Raw genomic sequence first — 27,675 nt, forward strand, 5'->3', positions numbered from 1 at the left:
GACATTTGCCTGCCGTCAATTCCTTGGCTGACAGATTATCCTTTCATTGTTTCAACGTTCCATCTGCTGCCTCCTGGACCCGTAATCTCTGTCCCTAACGAAGGTTCCTGGGGGCCCGTTTAACAACCTCAGCTGGTTTTCTCCTGTCGCTCTCAAGATTTTACCTTTGCCCTTGTGTTTTACCAGCTTTACGTTTTCACTCTCACGGGTCTGGCTGTGGTTTCTCTGTGCTCATTCTACTTACATTTCACTGAGCTTGAATGTGTGGATTCATAGTTTTCACTGATTAGTTTTCATACTTCTCGGCTGTCTTTTCGAACATTTTTACTGCCCCTTTCTCGCTCTGTTTCCTGTCATTCCCAGAACCTCACGTTCGTTGTTTTCTTCTCTTGAACCCTTTGGCAATATTTTCAGAGTTTACATTTGGTTCTTTGACATTACGTTTTATTTCTTGTTGATACTGTCTATTTGACAAAATACTTTCATATCTTTCTTTTCTTCTTTAGGTGTTGTTTCCTTTAATTCTCTGAACACGTTTATAATAACTGTGAGGCAGTCACTGTCCGCTGGGTGCCACATCCAGGATTCTCACAAGCACACTCTGTTTCCTGCTTCTTCCTACGCTTGGGTCACAATTTACTATTTCTTTGCATGTCTAGTTTTTTTCTCTTTTGCTAATAACTGGGTGTTTCAGACAATATATCATCTCTGGATTCTGTTTCCGTTCCCCTTTCTGGGGCTGGTTGGCTGGCTGGTTGGTTGGGGTTTTTCAGAGCTCTCCCACTAGCACCTCTCTCGCCTGATGTGTGCAGCCCCAGTGCTGCCCCTCAGAGGCATGTCCTTGGCTGCACACAGCTGCCTTCTGAGGTTCATGCTTTAACAGGCTCTGAACATCCATTTCCCTTTTTTCTCTCTTAAGGTGTTTTCTTTTTTTTTTTTTAACATTTTTTATTGATTTATAATCATTTTACAATGTTGTGTCAAATTCCAGTGTTCAGCACAATTTTTCAGTCATTCATGGACATATACACACTCATTGTCACATTTTTTTCTCTGTGAGTTATCATAACATTTTGTGTATATTTCCCTGTGCTATACAGTGTAATCTTGTTTATCTGTTCTACAGTTTTGAAATCCCAGTGTTTTCTTCTTTCAACATCACAGAAAACAGCACAGAAAAGTGTGTCTAACTCTGTTACTCCAGGCCTAATAAAGAGGGAATTGATAACCAATGAAGCAACCATCTGTCATATTCTTCCTCCCACATTCCTCAGCTAGCCCTCCTGCATTTGCAAATTCAGGAGACATGTCTAGGCTGAAAATACAAAGTGAACAGAATATAGTTGGGTATATTTGTACCAAGCATATTCTAAGGTTATTAAAGATTGTTTTTTATGGATTATATCCTAAACGAATGAGTTCTAAAATTAATAATATGTAGCAAGTTTTACATTGATATTTAATACCACAATTCAACTAATTAAAGGAGGGAATGCATGAAAACTTTTGCCCATATAAGAAACCATCAATGTTGTTACTAATGATCCGTATTTAATTAAACTCCAGAGGAGATAAGTAAACCTAAAATCTCAGATCTGTAAAATTCTTGTTCTTACCAGGGAGATGCATTGATTGTACCTTGAACTCTCCGTTCATTACATTTCTTTGAATTTTTTCTGCCAACCGTTCTACCTTAGTCCCTGTAGGAAGGAACAAATTTCAAAACACTTTGCATGGTAACCATTTACATACTAATATGTGTGCTTGCACATTTGTGGGGGACGAATTTAATCAGCATTTTTTATTGTGGAAGATGACTTATGTTGAACCGTCTGGTTTACAGAATCACAAAACCTTACGTTGGAAAAGATTAAGCAATTATACTAGCCATGTTACACTGAAGTTTAGAGATTTTCAGTAACAGACCAAAACCAAATACCCAAGGAATGACAAAACTGCATAATTCCTTGCTAGTGTTTTCTTTTCTATAGACTGCTATCTCTTATGCAAACTGAAATCATCCCAGAGAATTTCCAGGTTTACATTAAAAGTACATTTATTCTGTAGGGATCCTGATAAGGCAGAACTTAGTATTTTTTCCTAACAGGACAAGATGCAAACCAATCTTCTTAGTCACAGAAACTTAGCTTGAGCCAGAAATTCTCTTACTTAACCCAGGAGAATTTTAATACCATTTAGGCTATGTAACTGTAAATCACGGAGGCATCACTGGGTTGGGAGAAGGTGCCTCTGAGATTCCTCCAGCATGCAGACCTTACGTCTTGCCTAGCAGAGGAAATGGTGAAATTTGTTCCAGAGCCAAGACTCTGACTGGATCCATTTCCATTTGAGTTCTTCTGTGATTTGAACTTTTGGCAAATAATTAACAACTATTAACTACGTTCAATGACATGTAGAACTCCTGGGATTGACTAAGAAGGTATTCATACTGAGAAGGGATGACCAGGACTGGGACTGAGAGGGGACGTCCTGGGTGTGCACATGTGCACACGAAGCCACAATCTCTACTGCAGCTGCCATACCGTCAGTGGGCTACAATTTTAATTATACAGGGAAATGCGTAATTAATGAAATAACTATCTGTTAAATTCCTCTTTCACTCTCATCCACAAGGTTGCAGTTCTGCTTCTGCAAATACAAGACAGCTTCCCTTCCCTGGCCTGAAAAGCAGAGTGAGCATGGTAATATCTGACACGCTTCCATCAAGCACGTTCTAAGCTCACTGTGTCACTGAATAATCATGGACCATTTTTGATTGAATCAATTCTGAAATTAGCACTCAGCAGCTAGTGCTCCAGTGGTCGTCACTGCTAGAGCTCCCGTGACTACGGGAGGGAATTTGTGAAGACTTGTTACCCTGCAGTAACAGCAGACAGGTGCTGCAGCCGTTGACGAGCCAGACTGCAGCTAACTCCAGAGTAGGTACGTAAGAAACAGGCTTCAAACATTCTTGTTCTTACCAAGATGACTCTTGGACCATGTCTTGATTTCAGTCTTCACAATACCTCTTCCAATAATATCTGGGAAGGATTCTGTATTAGTCTCTATAGAAATAAACAGTTGTAAAACACTTTTGTAAGATCAATAGTAAAATGTGTATTTTGTGTGTGTGTAATGTACCCTTTAATTAGACCTTTTTATTATAGAGAAGAGTTAAAATGAAATGTCTGGAGTGCAGAATCATAAGACCTTAGAATCGGAAGGGACATGAGCAATCATACAAGGTTCATTATGCTGAGGCTCAGAAACGTTCAGTGAGGTGACCAAGGCCATGTAATCAGGTAACGACAAAATGGGCCATACACTGACGCCTTGTAATTCCTTACTCAGGGCTTTCTGTATAAAATCCAAAGGCTTTGGTAAATTTAAGTCTCCTAGAGAGTTCTCATAAACATAACTCTCATGTATACAATAAAAACACACGCACATGGTAAGGACGTGCCCTGTGAGGCAGGACGGGACACTTCCCCTTTCTGTATTTCATCTGTGCTCTCCTTTCAGCTCCTTTCCTCCTAGCAATTTTTATTGCTCAAATTTTATTTAGAGCATTTACTTATGTATTTCCCATTAATAATGTAATGAAGTTAATTTTGTTCTTGAGACATTTTATTTTCTTAAATTTTACTTTCTTTTGAAGGGTACTTGACTTACGATGCTGGTTTCAGGTGTACAGCAAAATTACTCAGTTCTACATATTTATACATGTATTTTTTCTTTTCAGATTCTTTTCCATTGTAGCTTATTACAAGAAACTGAATACACTTCGCTGTGCTGTACAGTAGACCCTTGCTGTTTATTTTATATACAGTAGTGTGTGTCTGTTAATCCTCTCAAGAAGACATTTTAAATTGAATGGATGTAAATGGGAACACTTTGCTGCTGTCCCTAAGGCTCTTATTCACAGCTGAAAAGCAACTAAATCAGAAACTGAGAGAACCTAGACGACAATACGCTGACAATTAAAGACACAGGAAAACGGCTCATCACACAGACCAAGTCTGTCAGAGTGAAACACAGAGAAGGTTTCATTTTTACATCACCAGCTTTTCCCCAGTTAAAAGTAAGTATTTTTATTTGATTCACTTTTTAACAATACTTTTTAAGGAACAAAAGTGAGTATCTGAGAGTTCAGCTACTTTCAAATTCTAGCTTTCAAGATCAATTCTTCAAAACTACAGAATTTCTTGCATCAAAGAGAAATGCATCTAACACTATGATAATCCAGGACTAAGGCAGTGTCTGTGAGTTATAAAACTCAGCTAGAGAACGCCACGAGTTCTCTAAAACCATGAGATGAAAGGCCTCTTTGCAAAGAGCACACAAAGATGCTTCTATCAGCAAGGAAGCATGAAGAAGAGCATTTCACAGCAGACAGAATTAAGGACGAGAAAAAAAAAAGAAATGTGCTAGAGTAATCTAGAAAGAATCACCGTCACCCTCCTTCACGACACCCCACCCCCACTGCCTAAGTTACTTTCCAGCCTGCTCTCCTGGACTCCCTAGGACATGGTCCGCACTGCACTGCTTCTTTGCCTGTCTCCTGTTTGGGGGGTGAATCCCGGGCATGCGAGAGGACGCCCTGCAGGAAAGCAGCACGCAGGGCGCCCTCCCCTCGGGGGCTGGCTGCTGCCTGACTGCGACGTGGTGACGAGGCTCCCGCAGGGCCTGCAGCACTGAGTCTCCTTCTGGGCGGTGAGAAGCTAGCGGCGCTGCTCTGCGGGCACCGCCGTGCGCGCTGGACGACAGCTGTTTCCCTTCTGACTGTCCCTTTCCCCCGTTCTTCTGGTAAGCTCTCTGCCTCCTCTCAGTTCACACCGAAGATCAAGACGAAGTGTGTCAGGCTGTTACGTCGGACAAGGGGCGGGAGCGTGTGAACCACATGACAAGACTGAGGACGTCTACTTCCCCTGCGCTACTGACAACGTGCCCGATATTTTAATTGTGCAGAGGGAGCTCGTAATTAGTGAAGGAACTGTCTGCTAAATCCCTCTTTCAGTCTCATTCGTAAGCTAGCCTTTCTGTCTGTGCAAATCCAAAGCAGCTATCCCTCTAGCCTGAAAACACAGTGATTAGAACCGCATCTGACATGCTTCCGTCAAGCACATTCCAACCTCACCACGGCCCTGAATGTCTGAGGCTCACGTTTGAAATGAAGGAGTCCTGAAATGTACGCCCTGTAGTTAATCTCCCGTTGATGGTAACTGCTGGAGCTCCACTGATCACAGCAGGGAATTTAGGACGACAGTGTACCGTGTAGTACCACCACACAGGTGCTGTAACCATTCAAGACTCAGACTTAAAGAAACTCTAGAGAAGATAAACAAACCAGAAAGATACTTGCAGTATCCTTGTTCTTACCGAGATGACTCTTGGATTGCGTCTTGACTTCACCCTTTCGTAGACCTTTCCCGACAGCACCTGGGAAGCGCTCTGTATCGGTCTCTACAGAAATAAACAATTTCAAAACACTTTGCAAGGTAAATACTGACTTGTTGCGTGAGGTTGTGTGTGTGCAATGCTCCTTTAATCAGCATTATTTCATTACACAAGAAGAGTTCTAATGAAATGTCTGACCTGCAGAATCAAAAGGCTTTAGAACAGAAAGAGCCAGTAAGCCATCATACAAGCTTCATCGCACTGAGGCTCAGAGATGTGTCGAGAGGCGACCAAGGCCACGGATCCAGGTAATGACACGCTGGTCCGTAACTCATGCCTCATAATTTCCTTAACTAGGACTTGTCTCATAAAATACAACGTCTTGTGCACATTTGTCATCCTAGGAGAGTTTACCTCAATAAACATTAAGATACATTCACGTGTGTACATTAAAAACACATTCCTATGGTAAGGATATACCTGTGAAGCGGACATAACATTTCTTCCCAGGTCGAGTTACGAAGTATGGGCGTCAGACTCACAGAATGTTGCTGTGAGGCAGAGATTCTTGTCACATCCAGGAATACTTTAATGTCTTTTTTTAAAAAAGGATTGTTAAGTCAAGTCGGCACCGTGACGGAAAAGAACAAGTAACCTGCGGACAGAGGCAGGCGCGCTCTCGAGCGCTCTCAGCGGAAGGCCTTCTGCCCGCGGAGGAGGCCGCGGGTCGCCTGCGGGAGCCGCGTGGCCGCGCAGCCCTTTCCGCTTGGGTCTGTACGTGCTTCTTCCTTTCTGCTGGATTCAGACACTACTCTCTAGGTCCAATGTCAGGAAAAGAAATTGGAATGTAGGTAAAAGATTTCATATTGCAAAAGGAATCATTAGAATTGGTGACTCTGGGTCAAGAGTCACCTATTGGGTTAAGTTTTGTGGGCCACATTTGGTTCTAGCACAGCAAGTAATTCGAACTGGAACCTGTCGTATCCAGATAGTATACACCAGAAGTCTTGTTTTGGAGAAGGGGTTGCCCACCAGCATGCCCAGCATGCATTACCAGGGCAGCACAACTCTATCACCACTGCAGTCTAAGCAAAAGACTGAAACCAAAGGCACGCTGGACTGGGCAGGACAGGTTCTCAGCAATCCAGCTGGCAGCATTTTAAAGTAACGTGTGCTACAGCGACACGTGACTGGGGACACGAGCAGGCACGCTTCAGCCCTCCGACCCTTCTGCAACACACACAATTAGAGGAACTGACTTGTCTGAGTCGAGGAAGCAGAGGGCCCTCAAATAAGCAGGGAGGCGCCGAGGGCAGCCCTCGCGGGCGGGAACGGTGAGCGCAGGAGAGACCGAGTCTACTAGGAGCCACAGTTTTACTCCTTCACAGTATCTTCCCATTGCTCTTAAGTTTTTAAAAAAATCCTATCCTGCTTGGAGTTCCCTGAACTTTTTTTAAAAACATGTTACATAGTATATACAATTTTCCCTTTTAAAATGTCTATTCTATGAAATGATGCCATTCACAGCAGCATGGATGGACCTAGAGATCATTAAGTGAAGTAGCTCACAGACAAATGACATATGATATCACTTACATGTGGAATCTAAGAAAAAAACGATACAAATCTTATTCACAAACCAAAACAGACTCATGAACATAGAAAACAAACTATGGGTACCACAGGGGGAAGCGCAGGGGAGGGATAAAATTAGGAGTTTGGGATTAACAGATACACAGTACTATGGATAAAACAGACAACAGGGACCGACTGTAGCACAGGGAACTATACTGAATTTCTTGTAACAACAGATGAAAATCTGAAAAAATATATATGTATGTGTATGTAAAAAGGTCAGATTTTCAAGTCTTATTAAATTGTTTGGTTTCCTGCTTTAAAAATGCTTACTAATATATTCACGGAACTGTGTAACAATCACCACAGTCAATTTTAGAATCTGCTTCAGATTTATACCACACAGAGTAAATTCTAGGTAGATTTAGAAATGTTACCTTCATATTCTACATTTATAGTTCTCTTTATAACTTGTTACCCTATTTTTATATTTGTAATGTGTAAGCATAAATTCGCTTATCACAATTGCTTTTTTAATTATTTACATAACTTCACGTCCTTAAGAGAAACTGAGAGAAGACAGTGCATGCATGTGCAGTGTTTATATAATACCCGTCTTGTGTGTGACGTCTGGCTCCCGTCTCTGCCATTATTCAGAACCACACCGTCTGACCTCTGCCGTCCTCGCTGTGCCCTGCACTTTGAGCTGCTGATTCTTCCTTCTGACGGTGTAAACGTACTGAACTCTCCACCGGCTGCTAAACTTTCAGTTACTGTACTTTCAACTCCTGGATTACCATGTGGTCCCTTCTAGGTGACATATTTCTCTTTCTAAGTGGTGTATACTCCCTATTTGGTGAAACACTGTCATCATACCTTCGCTTCCTTCTTAATAATGTTACATTTACTTCTTTGAACATATTCATAATAACTGTTTTTCAGTTGTTCTTTAAGTCCAAAGCCTTGCGTGCTCGTGCGCAGTTTCTGCTATGTGCCTTCTTCCCTGTTGTACATCACATTTTACTGTTTCTTTGCATGACCCATAACCAGATGCTGAAAACTGGGTATTTTAGATTCATAATACAGCCTCTCACCATACTGACTTCATCCTCTTTCAGGGCATACTATTACTGTTTTCTTGTTTGTATTTTTAGTTATTTGGCTGAAATATTTTACTGAAATCATTTCCCTCTGCAGTTTGAAGCCACGAGAATTGCTCTCCAAGGGAAGAAGCCTCGGATATGCAGTCCCCTCTGGACTTCGGTGGCTTTAGCAGTGCTGTCTGTCTCCTTCCGTCAGGTCTCTGCTGTCTGCCTCTGGGTGTCACACCAGAAGCCCGAGGGCAGTGTGTCTATCACTTACAGGAGTCGAGGCCGCAGCGTGATCTCTGAACTACCCAACACAACTAACGGGCTCTACTCTACTACCGAGGAGACACAATAAATGTGCCTGATCTTCCCAATAGATGGAGATGGAGAGCACTGGTAACCAAGGAATTAGCCATCTGTTCACTCCTCTTGTCACTGTCACATTCATTCACCAGGGCCTTTCTCCTTTGGCCACTGCAAGCAACTTTCTATCTCAGCCGGAAGTAGAGAGCAGAACGAAACTGAACATACTCACATCAAGTATATTCTGAGGTCCCTGTAACATTAATTTTATAACTTAATTTCTAAACAGATGATTTCTAAAACTCATAATACCTAGCTAATTTTTAAATGTCTAATAAATACCACAGTACAACCAATTATCAGAATATTCACAAAGATTGTACCTATATAACAACAACACATGGGTACTCCTGTCATTAAAAATTCATACTTAATTAAACTCCAAAGAAGGTAAATGAACCACAGAGATTAGACTTGCATAACTCTTGTTCTTACCAGGGAGGCTCTTTGGTTCTATCTTCACTTCCCCCGCTAAGAGGCGTCTTCCAACAGTATCTTTCAAACGTTCTAGGTCAGTTTCTACAGAAATAAACAAATATCAAAACACTTTATAAAGTGATCCTAACGTGATTGTGCATGTGCACGCGCGCGCATGTGCGTGTGTGTGTGTGTGTGTGTGTGTAGCAAGATGTTCGTTAGCCATCTCACTAACGAGTGGGCAGCACGATGCGACGTTTGGGCTGCAGAGTCACCAAGCCTGAGAACTGGAAGGGCTGAGCCTTGTTAAGCTTCCAAACCACTGACGCTTTGAGACGCTGATGATTTGACAGAGACTGTGTATCCAGACAATGACAAACTTGCTGTATAACCTTACAGCTTATAATTCTTTATCCTGAAGGGTTTATGATAATAAAGTAACTTTTAAGTTTCCATTAGAGTCATAATCATACTGTAGGGGTACATATCCACTGATGTGGAACGTAAAATTTTTTTCTCACAAGTTATGTTGCAAACCATGGTCTGCACTGTCACCATGGAGAAGAAATTCTTGGACTCATCCAGGAATAAATATTAATGCCCTTCTGTTACTTAATTGTAAACAAAGTGGGCATCAGTGATGGAAAACAGTAACAGGACGTTTTGCAGACTGAGAGAAGAGTGCTCTCCCAGGTCCCTGAGGCTTGAAGACCCTGTAGCTTGGGAGGAGGAAATGGTTACATCTGTACAAGTACCAGGACTGAGATTGGGCCTCCTTCCATTTGAGTTTTTAATGTGATTTTAAATTTTTGCTTGATTTGAAAACTGCAACTAGGTCCAATTACAGGAAAAATACATGCACGTTATTAAAGGAGAGTTTATACTAAAAAAGAAATAATTAGGAACGATCAACTACTGGGTCTGAAAGTTGTGGTGAATTTGGTTCTAGCAGAGCTAGTACCTGAAGTTAGAAACCTGTCACCATCAAGACACCAGATGGAAGTCTGTCCTGGGAAAGTGGCTGGGTCAGGCGGACGAGAGGCTGTGCAGCCTGCACCAAGCGGCTACTGCTACAGCGCCGCCAAGAGAACGAACAGAGGGGCTCAGAGGAGGCAGAGCACGTTTTCAACAATCAAGTAACAGCACACTGTGAAAGGATTAAAGATCCACAGCAAAATAAAGCTGGGGAATGTTAGCAGATAAACTTTAGCTTCTCTGGTTCTTTAGTGGGGAGGACTTGTTCATCTGAAGTAAGGAAGCAAAGAATCCTCAAGTAAGCAAGAGGCAATGACACAAGGTCAGGTCAGGTACTAGGAATTAAAACGTATGTGCTGGAAATTTTTATAATTTATAATAGCTTTTAAATTTATATTCTAGTAAAAGTCACAGTTTTCTCCGTATCCTCCCATTTCTCAGATTTTTTTAGCCTATTCTTGTTGGTGTTCACTGAGCCAGTTTTTTTTTTCCTTTTTCTTTTCATTTTTCAGTTTTATTAGGTAGGATTATTACTGTTTGCACATACACAATATATTGCATGTAAATACATATACACAATATACTGCATATATTTTTAAATTTACATATATGTACTGTTCACTGTTTCTAAGAACATTTAGAGCTTTAGCTTTTTAATCTTACATAGTTATCAGAGGAAAAAAGCCAACCACAAAATAAGAATTATTTAAAAAAGACACACACACCGTGCTATTAACAGCAACATTATTCACAACCGCGAAGACATGGAAGTGTCCCAAGTGCACACCGACAGACGGACGGACAAGGAAGGTGCAGCACATACATGCAGTGGAGCACAGCGCACCCCTGAGGAAGGATGTTTTGCCTTTTGCAGCCCTTCATTCACTCTTTTTTTCACTTCAAAACCAGAATTTTATAACTGGCATAAACATTTCCATTGCATAAAAAACAACAAAACACATAGAAATAAACTTAACCGAGGAGGGTACCTATACTTGGAAAACTGTAAAACACTGACGAAGGAAACTGAAGATGATACAAAGAATGGAAAGATATCTTGTGCTCTTGGATTGGAAGCATCAACATTATCAAAATGGCTGTACTACCCAAAACACTTCACAGATCCAATGCAGCCTCTCTCAAAATACTCACGACATTTTTCACAAAACTAAAACAATTCCAAAATTAATATGGAACCATAAAAGACCCTGCACTGCCAAAGCAATCTTTTGTAAGTCTTTTTTTTTTTTTTCCTCTTCTTTTTGTTCTCTTTTCTTACGGTCTGATGCCTAGAGAAGGTCCTTTAACATGTGTTGCAAAGCTGGTTTGGTGGTGCTGAAATCTTTCAGCTTTTGTTTATCTGTGAAGCTTTTGATTTCTCCATCAAGTCTGAATGAGAGTCTTGCTGGACACACAGGTAGTTTTTAAAAACTATATGACAAATCATACAATGTGCCCATTTAAATTGTTCATTTTAATGCTTTAAAAAATATATTCAAAGTTCTATAACCATCACAATTTTAGAAGAGACTAGACAATGTTCTGACCACAAAAAAGAAATAGTTATATGACATGATGGAGGTGTTAGCTAAAACTAGGGCAGTAATCATGTTGCAATATACAAATGTATCAAATCGACATGTAAATTTTAAATATACAATGCTCTATGTCAATTTTTTCTCAATTGAAAGAAGAATTTACTTCAGACTTGTAATTAAATTCCAGTAATTCCAGTGAGGTACAGAAATGCTACCTTTATATAGTATTAGTCTTTCTTCCCCATTTTTGCACTATTGTTATACATATTATAAATATAATAACCTATCATATAATTATTACAATTGTTAAAATTTTGTTCAATTATTGTTTAACTGTTTATTTCCTTATGTACATGTATGTATACTGTCCTTTGTAATTACAGAATTACTTGTACCCAGCCTTTTTTTTAGGGGATTCAAATGTTGACGGACATTTAGGCTGCATGCCTTGGCTACTGTAAACAGTGCTGCTGTGAACACTGCGGTGCATGTAGCTTTTCAAATTAGAGTTTCCTCTAGATACCTGCCCAGGAGTGGGATTTGCTGGATCATGTGGTAACTCTATTTTCAGTTTTTTGAAGAATCTCCATACCGTTCTCCACAGTGGCTGCACCAAACTGCATTCCCACCAGCAGTGTAGGAGGGTTCCCTTTTCTCCACAGCCTCTCCAGCATTTATTGTTTGTGGACTTTTGAATGATGGCCATTCTGACTGGTGTGAGGAGATACCTCATGAGCACATGAGAAATTCTTTTAAAGACACACGTTAAGTGATACATAGATTGGTTAGTTAGAATGAAATTATTATAGTTGTCCCTCAGTTATCTGCAGGGGATTGGCTCCAGGACCCCCTGTGGATACCAAAATCCACAGATGCTCGAGTTCCTTACATGAAATGGCTGAGTATCTTCATAACCTATGCTCATCCTTCCGTACACTTTAAATCCTCTCTAGATGACTGTAATACCTAATACCACGTACATGCTACACAAGTTGTTGTAAATACAAAGTAAATGCCATGTAAACAGTTGCCAGTGCATGGAAAATTCAAGTTTTGCTTTTTGGAAATTTCTGAAAAATTTTTTTCCTGAATATTTTTGATCTGTGGTCGACTGAACCTGCAGATGCGAAACCAAGGGGCACAGAGGACCAAATGTATTCAACTGCTCCACGTTTGAGTCTTCTGTTTTCTTTTGTAACTGCGCTACACAGCTGAGCTGCTTTAACTCCCGGCATCGGCTCCACTGTGCCCAAACGCAAACCTCTACTCACCTACCACTTTGTTTAAACCTAATTGAAATATTAGGTCACTAACTGATGGATTCATTTCTGGAAGATTTTCTGCTGTATCTGGAAGGTTTTCTGCTGTATCTGGAAGGTTTTCTGCTGTATCTGGAAGATTTTCTGCTGTATCTGGAAGTTCTGAAGCTGCTTTATTTTTAACTGTAATAATAAAAGATTACCAGATTAGTTGATTTAAAACTAACATTTTGTTGGGGTAAAATTATAGTACATAAAATTAATTAGAGATATGTTACCTTACAATTACTTAATCCTGTTTAATTAATAACTTAATATACTGCTTATTCAATTAAATACAAACAGGGCTAATAATTTTTAAAAGCTTAATAGCTACTAGAGGCCAGCCATGATAACGAGCATTTTTCACATATTATCTCATTTAATCCTCACAAGAATTCTAGGAAGTAGGTATTTTTATTCTCATTGAACAGATGGGGGAAGTAGAGTTTAGAGAGATTATGCATACTTTCAAAGGTCACACAGTGTTGTTAAGTGCAGGAGCTTGAAATGAATTTTGTTCTTTTAGACTCCAAAACTTATTCTCCAGCAAGCGAACTCAAATGTCCTCTGGGACTGGGCATGTGACGTGAGTGCACCGTAACCTGACGCGCAGTAGCACGAGCGGCAGATGCAAGGCGAGGGCACAGGCACACCGCACTTTACTGCACGTCACAGATACTGCTCTTTGCAAACTGAAGGTGTGTGGCAACCATGCACGGAGCAAGTCCATCAGTGCCATTTTTCTTTGTTTTTTATTTGAAGTATAGTCAGTTCACCATGTTGTCAAATTTCTGGTGCACAGCATAAGGTTTCAGTCACATGTGTTACACACATACATTCCTTTTCATATTATTGTTCACCACAGGTTACTATACTTGTTGTTTGTTTAGTTTACATATAATAGTATCTGTGAATCTGAAACTCCCAATTTATCCCTTCCCACCCCCTTCCCCCTTGGTAACCATGAGTTTTCTATGTCTGGGAGTCTCTTTCTGTTTTGTAAATGAGTTCATTTGTGTCAAGGTTTTAGATTCCACATATAAGTAACATCATATGGTATTTTTCTTTCTCTTTCTGGTTTACTTCACTTAGAATGACAATCTCCAAGTTCCATCCATGTTGCTGCAAATGGCATCATTTTATTCTTTCTTATGGCTGAGTAGTACTCCATTGTATAAATATACCACAGCTCCTGTATCCAGTCATCTGCCGATGGACATTTCGGTTGTCTGCATGTTTTGGCTATTGTGTATAGTGCTGCTGCGAACACTGGGGTGCACGTATCTTTTAAAATGAGAGCTTCCTCCAGATGTATGCCTAGGAGTGGGATTGCTGAATCACATGGTAAGTCTATTCCTAGTCTTTTGAGGAACCTCCACACTGTTTTCCACAGTGGCTGCACCAAACTGCATTCCCACCAGCAGTGCAGGAGGGCTCCCTTTCCTCCACAGCATCTCCAGCATTTGTCATTTGTGGACTTTTCAATGATGGCCATTCTGACTGGTGTGAGGTGATACTTCAATTGCAGTTTTGATTTGCATTTCTCTGATAATTAGCAATATTGACCATTTTTTCATGTGCCTGTTGGCCATTTATATGCCTTCACTCGAGAAATGCTTATATAGGTCTTCTGCCAATTTTTGGATTGGGTTGTTTGTTTTTTAGTTATTAGGGTATATGAGCTGTTTATATATTATTATTATTATATATATTAATATTAATATTAATCAATATATTAATATTAATATATTAATTAATATATTAATATTAATTAATATTAATAATAATATATATTATATATTATTATTTGCAAATACTTTCTCCTATTCCGTAGGTTACCTTCCTGTTTTGTTTCTATTTATCTTTTCTGTGCAAAAGCTTATAAGTAAAAACCACAGCTTGGCCTCCCACTTTGGGAGGTATGCAGGCCCTGCGGAGTGTTTCCTCCCATCACTGTGAGCAATAAACTCAGCCTTGCCTTATCAAAAACAACAACAAAAAAGGACGAGTGATAAGTGTTGGCGAGGACATGGAGAAAAGGGAACCCTTGTGTGCTTCTGGTGGGAATGTAAATTAGTACTGCCAGCGAGAAACACATGGCGGTTTCTCAAAAAATTAAAAATGAAACTGCCACACGATTCAGCACTCCCACTTCTGGATATGTATCTGAAGGAAACTAAGTCAGAATCTTGGAGAGAGATCTGCACTCCCACGTTCGTTATAGCATTAATCACAATAGCCAAGATACGGGAACAATCTAGGTGCCTTTCAACAGACGGTGGATGAAAGAAACATGGTGTGTATATATATATATAGAAGGGAATATTATCCAACCATATAGATAAGGAAATCTTGCCATTTGTGACAACATGATGGACCTCGACGATACTATGCTCAGTGAAATGTTTGACAGAGAAAGACAAGTACTGTATGACCTCACTTTTATGTGGAACCTAGAAAGTCCCAAACGCACAGAAACACACCGAGTAGACTGCTGTTTGCCAGGGACCCAAGGATGGGGAAAATGGGGAAATTAAAGGGTCCTAAACTTCTAGTTATAAGAGTAAGAGATACAGTATGGTGATTGTAGTCAACAATGTTGTACTATACTTCAAAGTTTCCTAGAGAATAGAACTTAAAAGTTTTACTCCAAAAAAAAAAAAATTATGTGAGGTGACAGACATGTTTATCTTTCTGTGGAATTCATTTTGCAATGTAAGTGTGTATCAAATCATCACATGGTAAACCTTAAACTTACATAATGTTATATGTCAATTATATCTCAACAAAGCTGGAGAAAATTTTTAAAGAATGTGTGCATCTTTTTATGTACCTGCTGGCCATTTGTATGTTTTCTTTGGGAAATGTCTGTTTAGATCATCTGCCCATTTTTCAATTGGATTTTTAGAGATTTTACTATTGAGTTGTGTAACTTCTTTACATTTTGGATATTGATATCTTACCCAATATGTAATTTGCACATATTTTCTCCTTTACTGTAGGGCGCCTCTTCATTTTGTGGGTTGTTCCTTTCGCTGTGCAGAAGTATTCTGGTTTGATGTTGTCCTACTTGTTTTTGCTTTTGTAGTCATATCCCCCCCAAAAAAAAACTCACTGCCAGGACCCCACTGTCAAGGGGCTTTTCCTCTATGTTTTCTTCTAGAAAATTTATGGTTTTTGGTCATATGTTGCATATTTTAATCCATTTCAAGTTGACTTTTGTGTCATGTATAGGCTGAGGGATCAATTTCATTCTTTCGCAGGTAGATACCCAATTTTCCCAGCACATTAATTTAAGAGACTACCTTTCCCCACTGGGTATTCTTGGCTCCCTTGTGAAGTATTAGTTTACCTTATATGCCCAGGTTTACTTCTGGACTCTCGACTCTGTTCCATTCATCACTGTGTCTGTTTTTATGCCAGCACCACACAGTCATGATGGCAGCATCTTCGCAGGATGTAGTCTGCAATCAGGAGGTGCTATGTCTCCAGGTCTGCTCTTCTTTCTCGGGATGCTTTGGCTGTTTGGGGTCTTTCAGTTCCACACAAAATATAGAATAGCATTTCAATTTCTGTTGAAATGCTGCTGGAATTTTGATAGAGACTGCATTATATCTATCAATGTTTTGGGAGGTATGCACTTTTTAACAATATTTAATTCTTCTACCCCACAAACACAGGATATTGTTCCATTTACTTGTGACCCAAACCATTTTTTTTTTCATCAAAATCTTACAGTTTCTAGTATACAGATTTTCACCGCCTTGGCTAAATTTATTCCTAAGTAATTTATTGTTTTGATGCTATTTTAAATGAGATTTTTCTCTTTTCCAGGTAGTTTTTTCTTTCATTCTTTGCTAGTGTACAGAAACACAACTCATTTTTCTATATTGATCTGTATCCTGAAACTTCACTGAAAACTCTTTTTTCTTCTGAAAGGTCTTGGTGGTGTCTCGGGGGCCTCCCACACACACCACCACGCCATCTGCAAACAGCTACTTCTGCCTCTTCCTTTCTGACCCGGATGCCTCTTCTCTCTTTCCTGTGGCTCACTGCTTTCAGCTAGGACTTCCATTATTTTGCTGACTAGGAGTGGAGAGAGTGGGCACCTGGTCTCATTTCTAACATCAGGTGAAAACCTTTCAGCTTTTCACAGTTGACTATATTACTAGCTGTGGGTTTGTCATATATGGCCCTTAGGATGTTGACTATGATTCTCCTGTACCACTTTGTTGGGTTTTGATCATGAATAAATGCTGGTTTTCGTCAAATGCTTTTTTTTCTGCATCTCTTGGGATGATCATATGATTTTCGTCCTTCATTTTGTTAATGTAGTGATCAGGCACATTTACTGGCTTGTAAATGTTAGACCATCCTTGCATTCTGAATGATTCCCACTTGATTACAGTGTATAATCTTATACTATTGAATTTACTTTGATAGCATTTTATTGAGGATTTTGGTATTTATGGTCACCATGGATACTGGACTGTCATTTTCTTTTTTATTGAAGTATAGTTGATTTAATATGTTGTTCGTTTCAGGTGTACAGAAAAGTAATTCAGATATTTCTTTCACAGTTTCATGATTCAATCTTTATAGGTTTTACGTTTCTAGGAATTGATCCATTTTTTCTGGGTTATCCAGTGTACTGATGTTCATATAGTCTATTATGATCTTCTGTATTTCTGTGACGTTCAGCTGTAATTTGGGGGAAACGTGGTCTCATGCATGCGGTCTTTGAGCTCCTACTTGCCCACGTAAGAACAAGCCTGGGGCTGGGAACACTTTTTACCAAGAGATAAAGAACACACACAGACTCTGTCAAACTGATCACTTTGTGTGGGGGAAATCTTTCCTTGTTTCACACTCAGTGCGTGTGCGTGCTCTCGTTCAAGTGCGGAGATTCTGGGTCTTGTGGAATCTGCCCCACTGTCTTCTCTGTCTCCCGTGGGGCAGGAAGAGGGCTCTTCCTCTGTGGCACAGGAGGAGCGTGCATAGGCAAGTCGCCTTCCACTGGCCCCGGGGAGAGACCTGCTAACCGTGGGGACCGACAGTACTGAGGCTCACCTTGCTCTGGCTCTTCTCATGTAAGCAGAAATTGTTTCACCCAGTGTTCGACTGTATTGTGTTTTCATTAGCAATTCTGATACCAAGAGGAAATGGGCAAAAGTGCTCAGAGTCCTCGCCTGAACTTAGTAACCAATGAACAGCACCTGCTCCCTTGGTGCGCAGTATTCTACTGGTCAGTATTGTTTCCTCTTTCAGTTATAAATTTGAGTCCTTTTGTTTGTTTGTTTTTTGTTAGTCTACCTAAAGGATTTCCAATATTGTTTATCTTTTCAAATAATCAACTCTTTGTTTCACTGATATTTTTCTATTATCTTTCTAGTCTCTACTTCATTTATTTTTGCTTTAGTCTATTATTTTCTTCCTACTGCTAACTTGGGGGTTATTCTTCCTTCTCTAATTCCTTTACGTATACTTAGGCTATTGACATGAGAGCTTCCTTTTATCTTAGTGTAGGATTTATTGCTGTAAATTTCCCTCTTAGAACCACTTTGCTGTATCTCATCAGCACATTATTTTTCATTTTCATTTGTCTCAAGATGCATTCTGATTTCCTTTTTGGTTTCTTCTTTGACAGACTGGCTGTTCAGGAGTCTGCTGTTTAATTCCATGTATCTGTAACATTTTCCATTTTCTCCCTGTTATTGATTTCTAGTTTCATAGCATTCTTGTTAAAGATGCGTGACATAATTCCAATCCTCTTAATTTTGTTGATTTTCTTTGTAGTCCTGTATATGATCTATTGTGGAAAATTTTCTGTGTGAGCTTGAGAATAAGAATGTGTATTCACGTCAGGTTGGATGGAATGTTATGATGTCTTTTAGGAACCTCTGGTCTATAATGTTATTCAGGTCTATTGTGTTTTAATTTTGTCTAGATGATCTATAATGTTGGAAGTGGGGCACTGAACAACCCTACTATTATTGTATTGCTGTGTATTTCTCCCTTCAGTTATGCTAATATTTGCTTTACTGAGATGTTCTAATGTTCTCAACACTGGAGCATCTAAATAATCATACATATCTTATTCAACAAAAGGATATAATTATGTGTGTATATGTATAGATATACACACAAAATTGTATCTTCTTGTTGAACTGACCCCTTTATCACTATATAGTGACCTCCTTTGTCTCTTTGGACCAATTTTGACTGAAACTCTGTTTTATGTGATACAAGTACAGCCACTCCTGCTCTCTTCTGGTTGTCGTTTACATGGAATATCTTGTTCTGTCCCTTCACTTTGGGCCTATAAATTTCCTTAAAGCTAAAGCAGGTCTCTTGGAGGTAGCCTACTGTTGGATTTTTCTTTTTAATCCATTCACCCATTCACTGTTTCTGAGTAATTACTGATAGGTAAGATCTTGTTATTTTCGTTTTGTTAATGTTTCTTTTAGTTCCTTTGTTCCTTTCTTCCTCTCTTGCTGTCTTCTGCGGTGATTTATTTTTTGTAGTGATATGCTTTCATTCCTTTCTCCTTACACATGTTTTTACCACAAATATTTTCTTTGTGGTTGCCATGAGGCTCACATACTACATGTTACAGACATAGTCTATTGTAAGCTGGTAACAACTTACTTCAATCACATACAAAAACTTTACATTTTTCTTCACCTCCCACATTTTATGCTACTGATATCACACTTCATATCTTTTTACATTGTGCATCCAATAACAAATCATTGTAGCCACAGTTATTTAAAATTTTTTTTAACTTTTATACTAGAGGTGAAAATAGGTTCCTTGGTTTACTTTAGCTCTGCATTTTAATTTCATTTACTGTGGGACACTTTTTGTTCCATGTTTCCGCCAAACGAAAAAACTGTTAAAGCACTTTCTAACCTTCCAAGATGCAACATTAAATGCAGAATTTCTTCTTATTGGGTCTATATAAAAAAATTGATGTGATCAAACTTTATGTTCCTTCACCATTATATTACACCCTTAGTATCAATTCCTACACATATTTCCAAGATTTCTAACTGTTATCAATTGGAAAAAAGAATACAGTTCTTTTGGAGTGCAGCATACCTCCTCATAGATCACACCTTGTACTTCATGTTCAGAGGTCTGCTGAAACTTGAGCCTAGTTACAGGTCGAGAAGCAAAGAGGAGAGATGGGATGAGTCTTGAGGAAAATCAGGAGTGTCTTGCATGGTGACCACCTCAAAGGAGGCGATTACAGTTTCCTCAGTCAAAGCTTAATCTCATCATACAAAGGTGGGAAGCCTTCTTGTAAGGACAAGGAAGACTCAGCAGGATTCAAGTGTCAGTGTCCCTGGCTTCATCACTATCTTCCCATGTATCACCACTCCACTTTTCAAGATCCCACTCCTTTCCAATCAAAGTTCTCATCTTAATAGCAGAAACTCTGTAAGGTTGGAATTCAGTGTGTTTTATAATTCAGCCACTTTCAAGAAGACACTAGATTTGGTTTTCAGCAATCTCAGCCCTGCAGCTGCAGGAGATGCGAGTTCCTTTCGCAGTAGACATAGAAGCTTTCCAGTCATTTATGTGGTGCTTGAGCTGGGAATGTGACTCCCACCTGAGCTCGCCGTTTACTTTCCCCCATCTTGTCCAGCACAATCAGGAGCAACCAGTCAACCTCATTATATTCATTAGTTTGACAAAAATGTTCTAAAGTATCAAAGAGATGGTCACCCAGAAGCCTACATCGTAATTATTTGATTATGAGAAGTCAATGGTGATTTTTGGTAGATTTCTCTTGCAACATCAAACCATGAACCATCAGTGTTCTCTTTACTGCTGGAAATAGTCATCTGTGCATTTAAAACTAATCAGATTAGAAAACTAACTTAAAAAACCCAGAACCAATTTGGAAAATTCATCCTTGAGATTCTCTTCCAAAATCTGTACCAGGTTGGGCTCTCCAGAGGAGAAAGAGAAAGAGATTTTAAGGAATTGGCTCATCAATTGTGGGGGTTGACAAGTCCAAAATCTATACGGCTGGATTGCAGGCTGGAAATTCTGGCAGGAATCAATGTTTCAGTCTTAAGTCTAAGGCAGTATGGAGGCAGAATTCCTTCCTCTCTAGAAGACTTCAGTTTTTTTTCTCTTAAGGTCTTTAACTGAGGAAACATGCCCACTCACATTATGAAGGGTAATCGGCAATAAAACCAAATGAACAAGAACTACAATTATCAACAGTGATGTTGAACCAAAAAAGCAAGTTGCCTAAGAAGACGTACAGCACAACTATAAACAACCAACAGCACAAACCCTTTACAGACGAAAGCACCCCTGATGCAAGTGTAAAGAAATGCACTGCAACGACAAACACCACACTCAGAACAGCAGGAAGCAGTGATGTGCGAAGAATAGAGGGAGGACTTAAAATACGAAAGACACGTTATATTTGTTAAGCTGGAAACAGACACACCAGTGTTCATTACATTAATTCTTATACCTTTCCATATTTGAAAATAAAAGTAACGGAATCTAAAACACCTGGGTTTTATTTGGTTCATAAGATGCTCAAAGATAGATTAAATTCTCTATTATACTAAGTTAAAAATCCAAATAAAAATTTTCTAGTCCTTCTGATAATCTCCATTTTTCCTCAAATCCATTTTTGAAGCAAATAGAAAAAAATAGATAAATAAATTTATTTAAAATATACACCAAAAAATATACCAATATCAAGAATTACAGTAGAAAATACAGAGCAATATCAAAAGCAAGATCCAGTAAAGAATGAATGCTCCTTTTCCCTTCTTGAAACCAGATTACAGTATCAAGAACAGGTGTACTGAATAACAACAAATACGTTTTAGCAGATAATGATACTTGACAAGAACTGAAATGTGAATGCTGGCTAAATGTCTTACCTTTAAAAATGAAGTAACCATAATAGCTCTATAAGATTCCATGAAAAATATTTCCTAAACTTGTTCTCTATGAAACAATATTCCAAAAAATGAGAAAGGTAGAGTTCCTTCCTCAATAAATTTAAGAAATATACTATAAGAATTAGAATAATAAAGACCATGAGAAGTAGTGAGGGGTGCTAATAGCATTAAAGCATTTACAAGTTCCGCAGAAATCCAAGTTTTGGTAAAGTGTGTTCTAAAACATTTAACTTCAGGAAAATATTCACCTAAGAACATAAAGTAGCTGTACACTTAAATGTATTTTTAAATTGTCAAGTGTTTTATGACAACTATGTTTAAATGTCAATATCATACATACCTCCCAGTCTTTCCAAGAGGTAAACTCCACTTGTTTGAATTTGATCCTTGTATCCTGCAGCTGATTCTACATCGTTAAGTGTAAAAGTCTCATCTGAGAGTTCATCCACATCTTCATCAATCAAGATAAAGAGAACTTTCAGTAAATTAAACACAGGAAACACGACTGAGACTATCTATTGGGGCCTAATTCCAAGAAGGTTAGGAAAATATTCTTTCATACTACGTCAGGTAAGAAGAAAAAAGTGATTACTTAGTGAATGCCAGAAGTTCATTTAACAGAGTTTAATGTTTATGCTTGATAAAACTCTGTGAAAAAGCAGAATTATCAATTCACTCCTAGGCATTCATTTGCTTAGTACAGAATATATTTCTGTCTCAATCCAAAAGTTAACACCTTGATTTATGGTGAAGCACCAAAAGATATTCCTATCAAAATTATAAAGTAAACTAGAATTATGAATCATTATTATGTTAACAATTGTTTAGTTCTGGTAAAGCTGGTATGGTAAATATATGAGGCAGAAATTATGATGATCTTCGGCTAATATTTCTTACATGACTAACCATACAGATCTGTCAGTATAGATCTGTCATATACATTTTTTTAATATGATGAAAACTCAAAATCATCTTAAAGCTGCTCAATGAGCTACAAGAGAACACAAATATACAATTAAATAAAATCAGGAAAACAATACATATACAAAATGAGAAGTTCAACAAGAGATAGAATCCAGATAAAAGAACCAAACAAATTCTGGAGCTGAAGAACACAATGACTAACCGAAGAATTTAATAGAAAGCTTTCAGTAAGCAGACTTGATCAGCAAAGGAAAAAGAAATCACTGAGCTCAAACACAGGTAATTTGAAACTACCCAGTAGAACAACAAAAAGGAAAAGAGTGAAGAAAGCCTACAGGACTTAAGAGATGCCATCAACTGAACAGTTACACACAAGACAGGCGTTCCAGAAGGAGAAGAGAATGAGAAAAGCACAGGAAGCATATTTAAAGAAATAATGGCATAACACTTTCGAAATCTGAGGAGGGAACTTGACATCCAAACTCATGGATCTCGAAAGACTGAAAATAGACTGAACCCAAAGAAGTCTATGCTGAAACATATAATTAAGTTGTCAAAGCTAAAAGACGAAGAAAGAGTTCTGAAAGCAGCAAAAAACTTACTGCATACAAGAGAACCCCCCATAAGATTACAGTGGATTTCTAAGCAGACACCTCACAACTACAAGAGAGACAGAAAACAACTAATAAAATGGCAATACTAAGTCCTTAACTATCAAAATTACTTTAAATATAAATAAATTATAGTCTTCAATCAAAACACATAGATTGGAGAATGGATAAAAAATAAGATGCTATTACATGCTATTAACAAAAGATCCAGTTTAGACTTAAGGACATACATAGGCTGAAAAGGAAGGGATGGGAAAAGATATGTCAAGCAAATGGTAATCAAAGGATATCAGAGGTAGCTATACTCATGTCAGACAAAAAAAGACTAATAGAAAACCCTCCCAAAACACAAAAAGAAGGTTATTACATAATGATGAAAGGATCAATTAAACAGGAGGATGTAACAAGTTAAAATATATATGCACCCAACAAATGATCACCTAAACATATAAAGCAAACATGGACAGATCTGAAGAGAGAAATAGCAAATCAATAATAGGAGACTTTAATAATCCATTTACAATAATGGACGGATCATCTAGACAGAAAATCAGTAAAGAAAAATAAATAAATATAAGTAAAATCAGTAAAGAAACAGAAGGCTTGAATTATTCTAGAGAGCAACAACAACCACAACAACAAATGCAAGGCATGCTAAATGTCAAAAACCAGTCTGAAGACTATCAGCACCAGACTCGTATGACAGAGATTTTAGAATTATCATACTGGGTGTTTCAAATAATTAATATGCTAAGAGCTCTCACAGAAAAAGATGCAACATGCAAAAACAGAAGGGTAAGGTAAGCAGAGATCATTTGGAATCTCTAAGAAAAAAAAATCAAAAGAAAATGTTACAAATCAACAATACTACAACAAAAACATAGAATGCTTTGATGTCCTCATCATTAGATTGGACATAGTCAAGGAAAAAATCAGTGAGCTTCAAGAGATGACACTAAACACTCCCCAAACTGAAAAGAAAAGAGAAAATTAATGGAAAAAAAAAGGAACAGAGTATTAGAGATCTTTTGGACAATTACAAAAGGTGTGATATACACATAATGAGAATATCAAAAGGAGAAACAATGCAACAGAAGAAATATTGGCTGAGAGTTTTCAAAAATTAATGACAGACATCAAACCATTGATCACAGAAACTCAGAGAACACCAAAAAAGGATAAATACTAAAAAGTCTACACCTATACATATCATACTCAAATTGCAGAAAATCAAAGTCAAAGAGAAAATCTTGAAAGATTCCAGAGCAAAACAAAAACAAAATACAAAAATACCTTATCTACAGAGGGTAAAAATATCTTGTACTTCTCATCAAATTACGCTAGCAAGTAGAGAATGGAGAGAAATATTTAAGGTGTTGAAAGAAAAACAAAATCAACCAATCTAGAATTCTGTATCCTGAAAAATTATCCTCCAAAACTGAGATAAAATGACTTTCTCAGATTTAAAAAAAGAAATGAAGAAATGTATTGCCAATAGGCTTGCAATTGCAAGAAAATGTTAAAAGAAGTTCTTCAGAGAGAAGGAATATGATACAAATCAGAAATGTAGATTTACATAAAGAGAGGAATGGCATTAGAGAAGAAATAAATGAACGTAAGTAATAGAACATTTTTTTCCTCAAACTTGGTTGATATAACAGGTAACAGTTTATTCATAATAATAATAGAAACAATGTATTCAGTGATTATAGCTTATAGGGAAATAAAATGAATGAATGAATGACAAAAATGTTAAAAGGAGCAGGAAGAAGGAATTGGGATTATAATTATCAGATTACCTATACTACTCATGAAGTGGCACAGTGTTATTTGAAAGTGGCTTTCAATTAGTTGTAAATGTATACTGCAAATTCTAAGACAATCACTAAAAAAAAATTTTAAAGAAGTGTAATTGATATGCTAAGAAAGGAAAGAATATGGAATCATATTAAATATGTGATTAAAGGCAGAGAAGGTAGGAGAAGAGTGGAAGATGAAAAATAAAGTACTTGGGCATTGAAGAGAAAATAGTTACAAATACGGTTAATATTAAATCAAATATATCAATAATCACTCTAAATGTGAATGGTCTAATTAAATGGTCTAATATCAATTTAAAAAGATTGTCAGGGTCAATAAATAAACTAACCCAACTATACGTTGTCTATAAGAAACTCACTTTAAATATAAAGATAAGGTAGACTAAAAATAGAGGGATGGAGAAACATATTATGCTAACACCAATCAAAGTAAAGCTGGAGAAGCTATATTAATATGAGACAAGGCAGACTTCAGAGCAAGGAAAATTACCAGGGATAAAAAGAGCACTACATAATAATACAGGGGTCAATACCACAGAAAACATAACAATTCTTAATGAGCATGCACCTTACAACAGAGCAACAAAATACATGAGGCAAAAACAGAACTGCAGGGAGAAAGAGACTAATCTATTATTATATTTGCAGCTTTCAATATCATCTTATCAGTAATTGACAGATACAGCAGGCTGAAAATCCATACCTTAGAAAATTTAATAGAATAGAAAATGTATGAAGTACACACTAAGACCACGATAGATTTAAGCTACATTACTCTAATGCCAAAGCTAGACAAAGATATTACAATACAGAAAATATACTTCACAAATAAGATGCAAAAATCCTGAACAAAATATTTGTAAATTGAGTGTCTAAAAATAATTATATACCATGACCAAGTAGGATTTATTCCAGGTACGGAATGCTGATTCAGTATTCAAAAATCAATTAATACAATCCATCACATCAACAGACTAAAGAAAAAATTATATGATCAGCGAAGCAGAAAAGCATTAAAAAAAACAAAACCCAAAACCCATTCATGATAAAACTCTCAATAAACTAAGAATAGTGGGGAACTTCCTCAATCTGATAAAGAACATCTACCAAAAAAAAATCAACAGATAACATCACACTTAATGGTAAGAAACTAAATGCTTTGCCTCTCAGGTCTTGAATAAGTCAAGGATGCCCCTTCTCATCACTCCTGTGCAATCTCACACTCGAAGTCCCAGCTAATGTAGTAAGTCAAGAAAAGGGAATAAAGGTATATAAATTGAGAAAAATAAGCAGAACTTTTTTTGTGGATCAACAACAGCAACGGAACACCTGGAATTATAAGCTGTTATAATAAGTTTTCCAGATACAGGTCAATACATAAAAGTCAACTGATTTCCTATATACCAGCAATGAACAAGTGGAATTTGAAGTTAAACACAACAGCATTCATATTAGCACCAAAAATGAAATATCTAAGTATAAATCTAACAAATGTAAGAGAGACATCAAAGATTTAATGTAGAGATGTTCCATGTTCATGGATAGAAAGGCTCAATATTGAAAAGCTGTCAGCTCTTTCCAACTTGATTCAATGCAATCACAATCAAAATTCCAATAAGCTATTTTTGTGAGTTTTGGAGAAACTGATTCTAAAGTTTATATGGAAAAGCAAAATACCCACATTAGCTAGCAAAATACCCACATTAGCTAACAAAATATTTGTAAATTGAGTGTCTAAAAATAATTACATACCATGACCAAGTAGGATTTATTCCAGGTATGGAATGCTGATTCAGTATTCAAAAATCAATTAATATAATCCATCACATCAACAGACTAAAGAAAAAATTATATGATCAGCAAAGCAGAAAAGCATTAAAAAAAAAAAACCCAAAACCCATTCATGATAAAACTCTCAATAAACTGAAGAAAAATAAGGTCACAGGACTGATGCTACCCAACTTCAAGACTTCCTACAGAGTTACAGAAACCAAGACAGCTGGTGAAAGAACAGAGGAATAGGTCGACTGTAACAGAACAAAGAGACACAGACCTACACAAATGTGGTCGATGATCTCTGACAAAAAGGCAAAGGCTATTCAAGGAGAAACAAGTCTTTTCAGTTAATAGTACTGACACGAAAAAGGTGAATCTAGACACAGACTCGTCACCTTACCAAAACTAACACAGAATGGGGCACAGACCCAAATGGAACATGCAAAACTCTAAACCTCCTGGAAGATAACAGGTGAATGTCTAGGTGATCTTCAGTTTGGTGTTGACTTTGTAGACACAACACCAAAAGCACAATCTTCCCCCTGCCCCCGAAAAAAAAAAAAAAACCTGGTAAGTTAGACATCATTTCTTTTAAGTTTAACATTTTTTATTGAGTTATAGTCATTTTACAATGTTGTGTCAAATTCCAGTGTAGAGCACAATTTTTCAGTTATACATGAACATACATACATTCACTGTCACATTCTCTTCCGCTGTGAGCCACCACAAGATCCTGCATATACTTCCCTGTGCTACACAGTTTACAATCTTGTTTATCTAGTCTACATTTTGAAATCCCATAGACATCATTTTTAAGAAAACAAACACATGCACGCAACTTCTGCTCTGTGAAAGACACTGTTAAGAGAATGATAACACAAGCTGCGGGCGGGAAGGAAGTATTTGCAGAACACATCTGATAAACAACTGTTATCCAAAATACACAAAGAA

At 37.8% G+C, this 27,675-nt stretch overlaps 1 protein-coding gene across 1 annotated transcript in view; it reads right to left on the bottom strand.

Moving 5' to 3' along the window:
* CCDC7 (coiled-coil domain containing 7) overlaps positions 1-27,675 on the bottom strand; it is an 87,084-nt gene that overhangs the window by 14,736 nt on the left and 44,673 nt on the right. The window contains exons 11-15 of the mRNA XM_064479558.1: positions 21,934-22,044; positions 8,859-8,942; positions 5,380-5,463; positions 2,982-3,065; positions 1,617-1,700 (exon numbers count right to left, since the gene is read on the bottom strand). Coding sequence (XP_064335628.1) covers positions 1,617-1,700; positions 2,982-3,065; positions 5,380-5,463; positions 8,859-8,942; positions 21,934-22,044 — 447 coding nt within the window. The remainder of the gene's footprint in view (positions 1-1,616; positions 1,701-2,981; positions 3,066-5,379; positions 5,464-8,858; positions 8,943-21,933; positions 22,045-27,675) is intronic.

This window comes from Camelus dromedarius, chromosome 26 (assembly GCF_036321535.1).
Source record: "Camelus dromedarius isolate mCamDro1 chromosome 26, mCamDro1.pat, whole genome shotgun sequence".
Lineage (NCBI taxonomy): Eukaryota > Metazoa > Chordata > Mammalia > Artiodactyla > Camelidae > Camelus > Camelus dromedarius.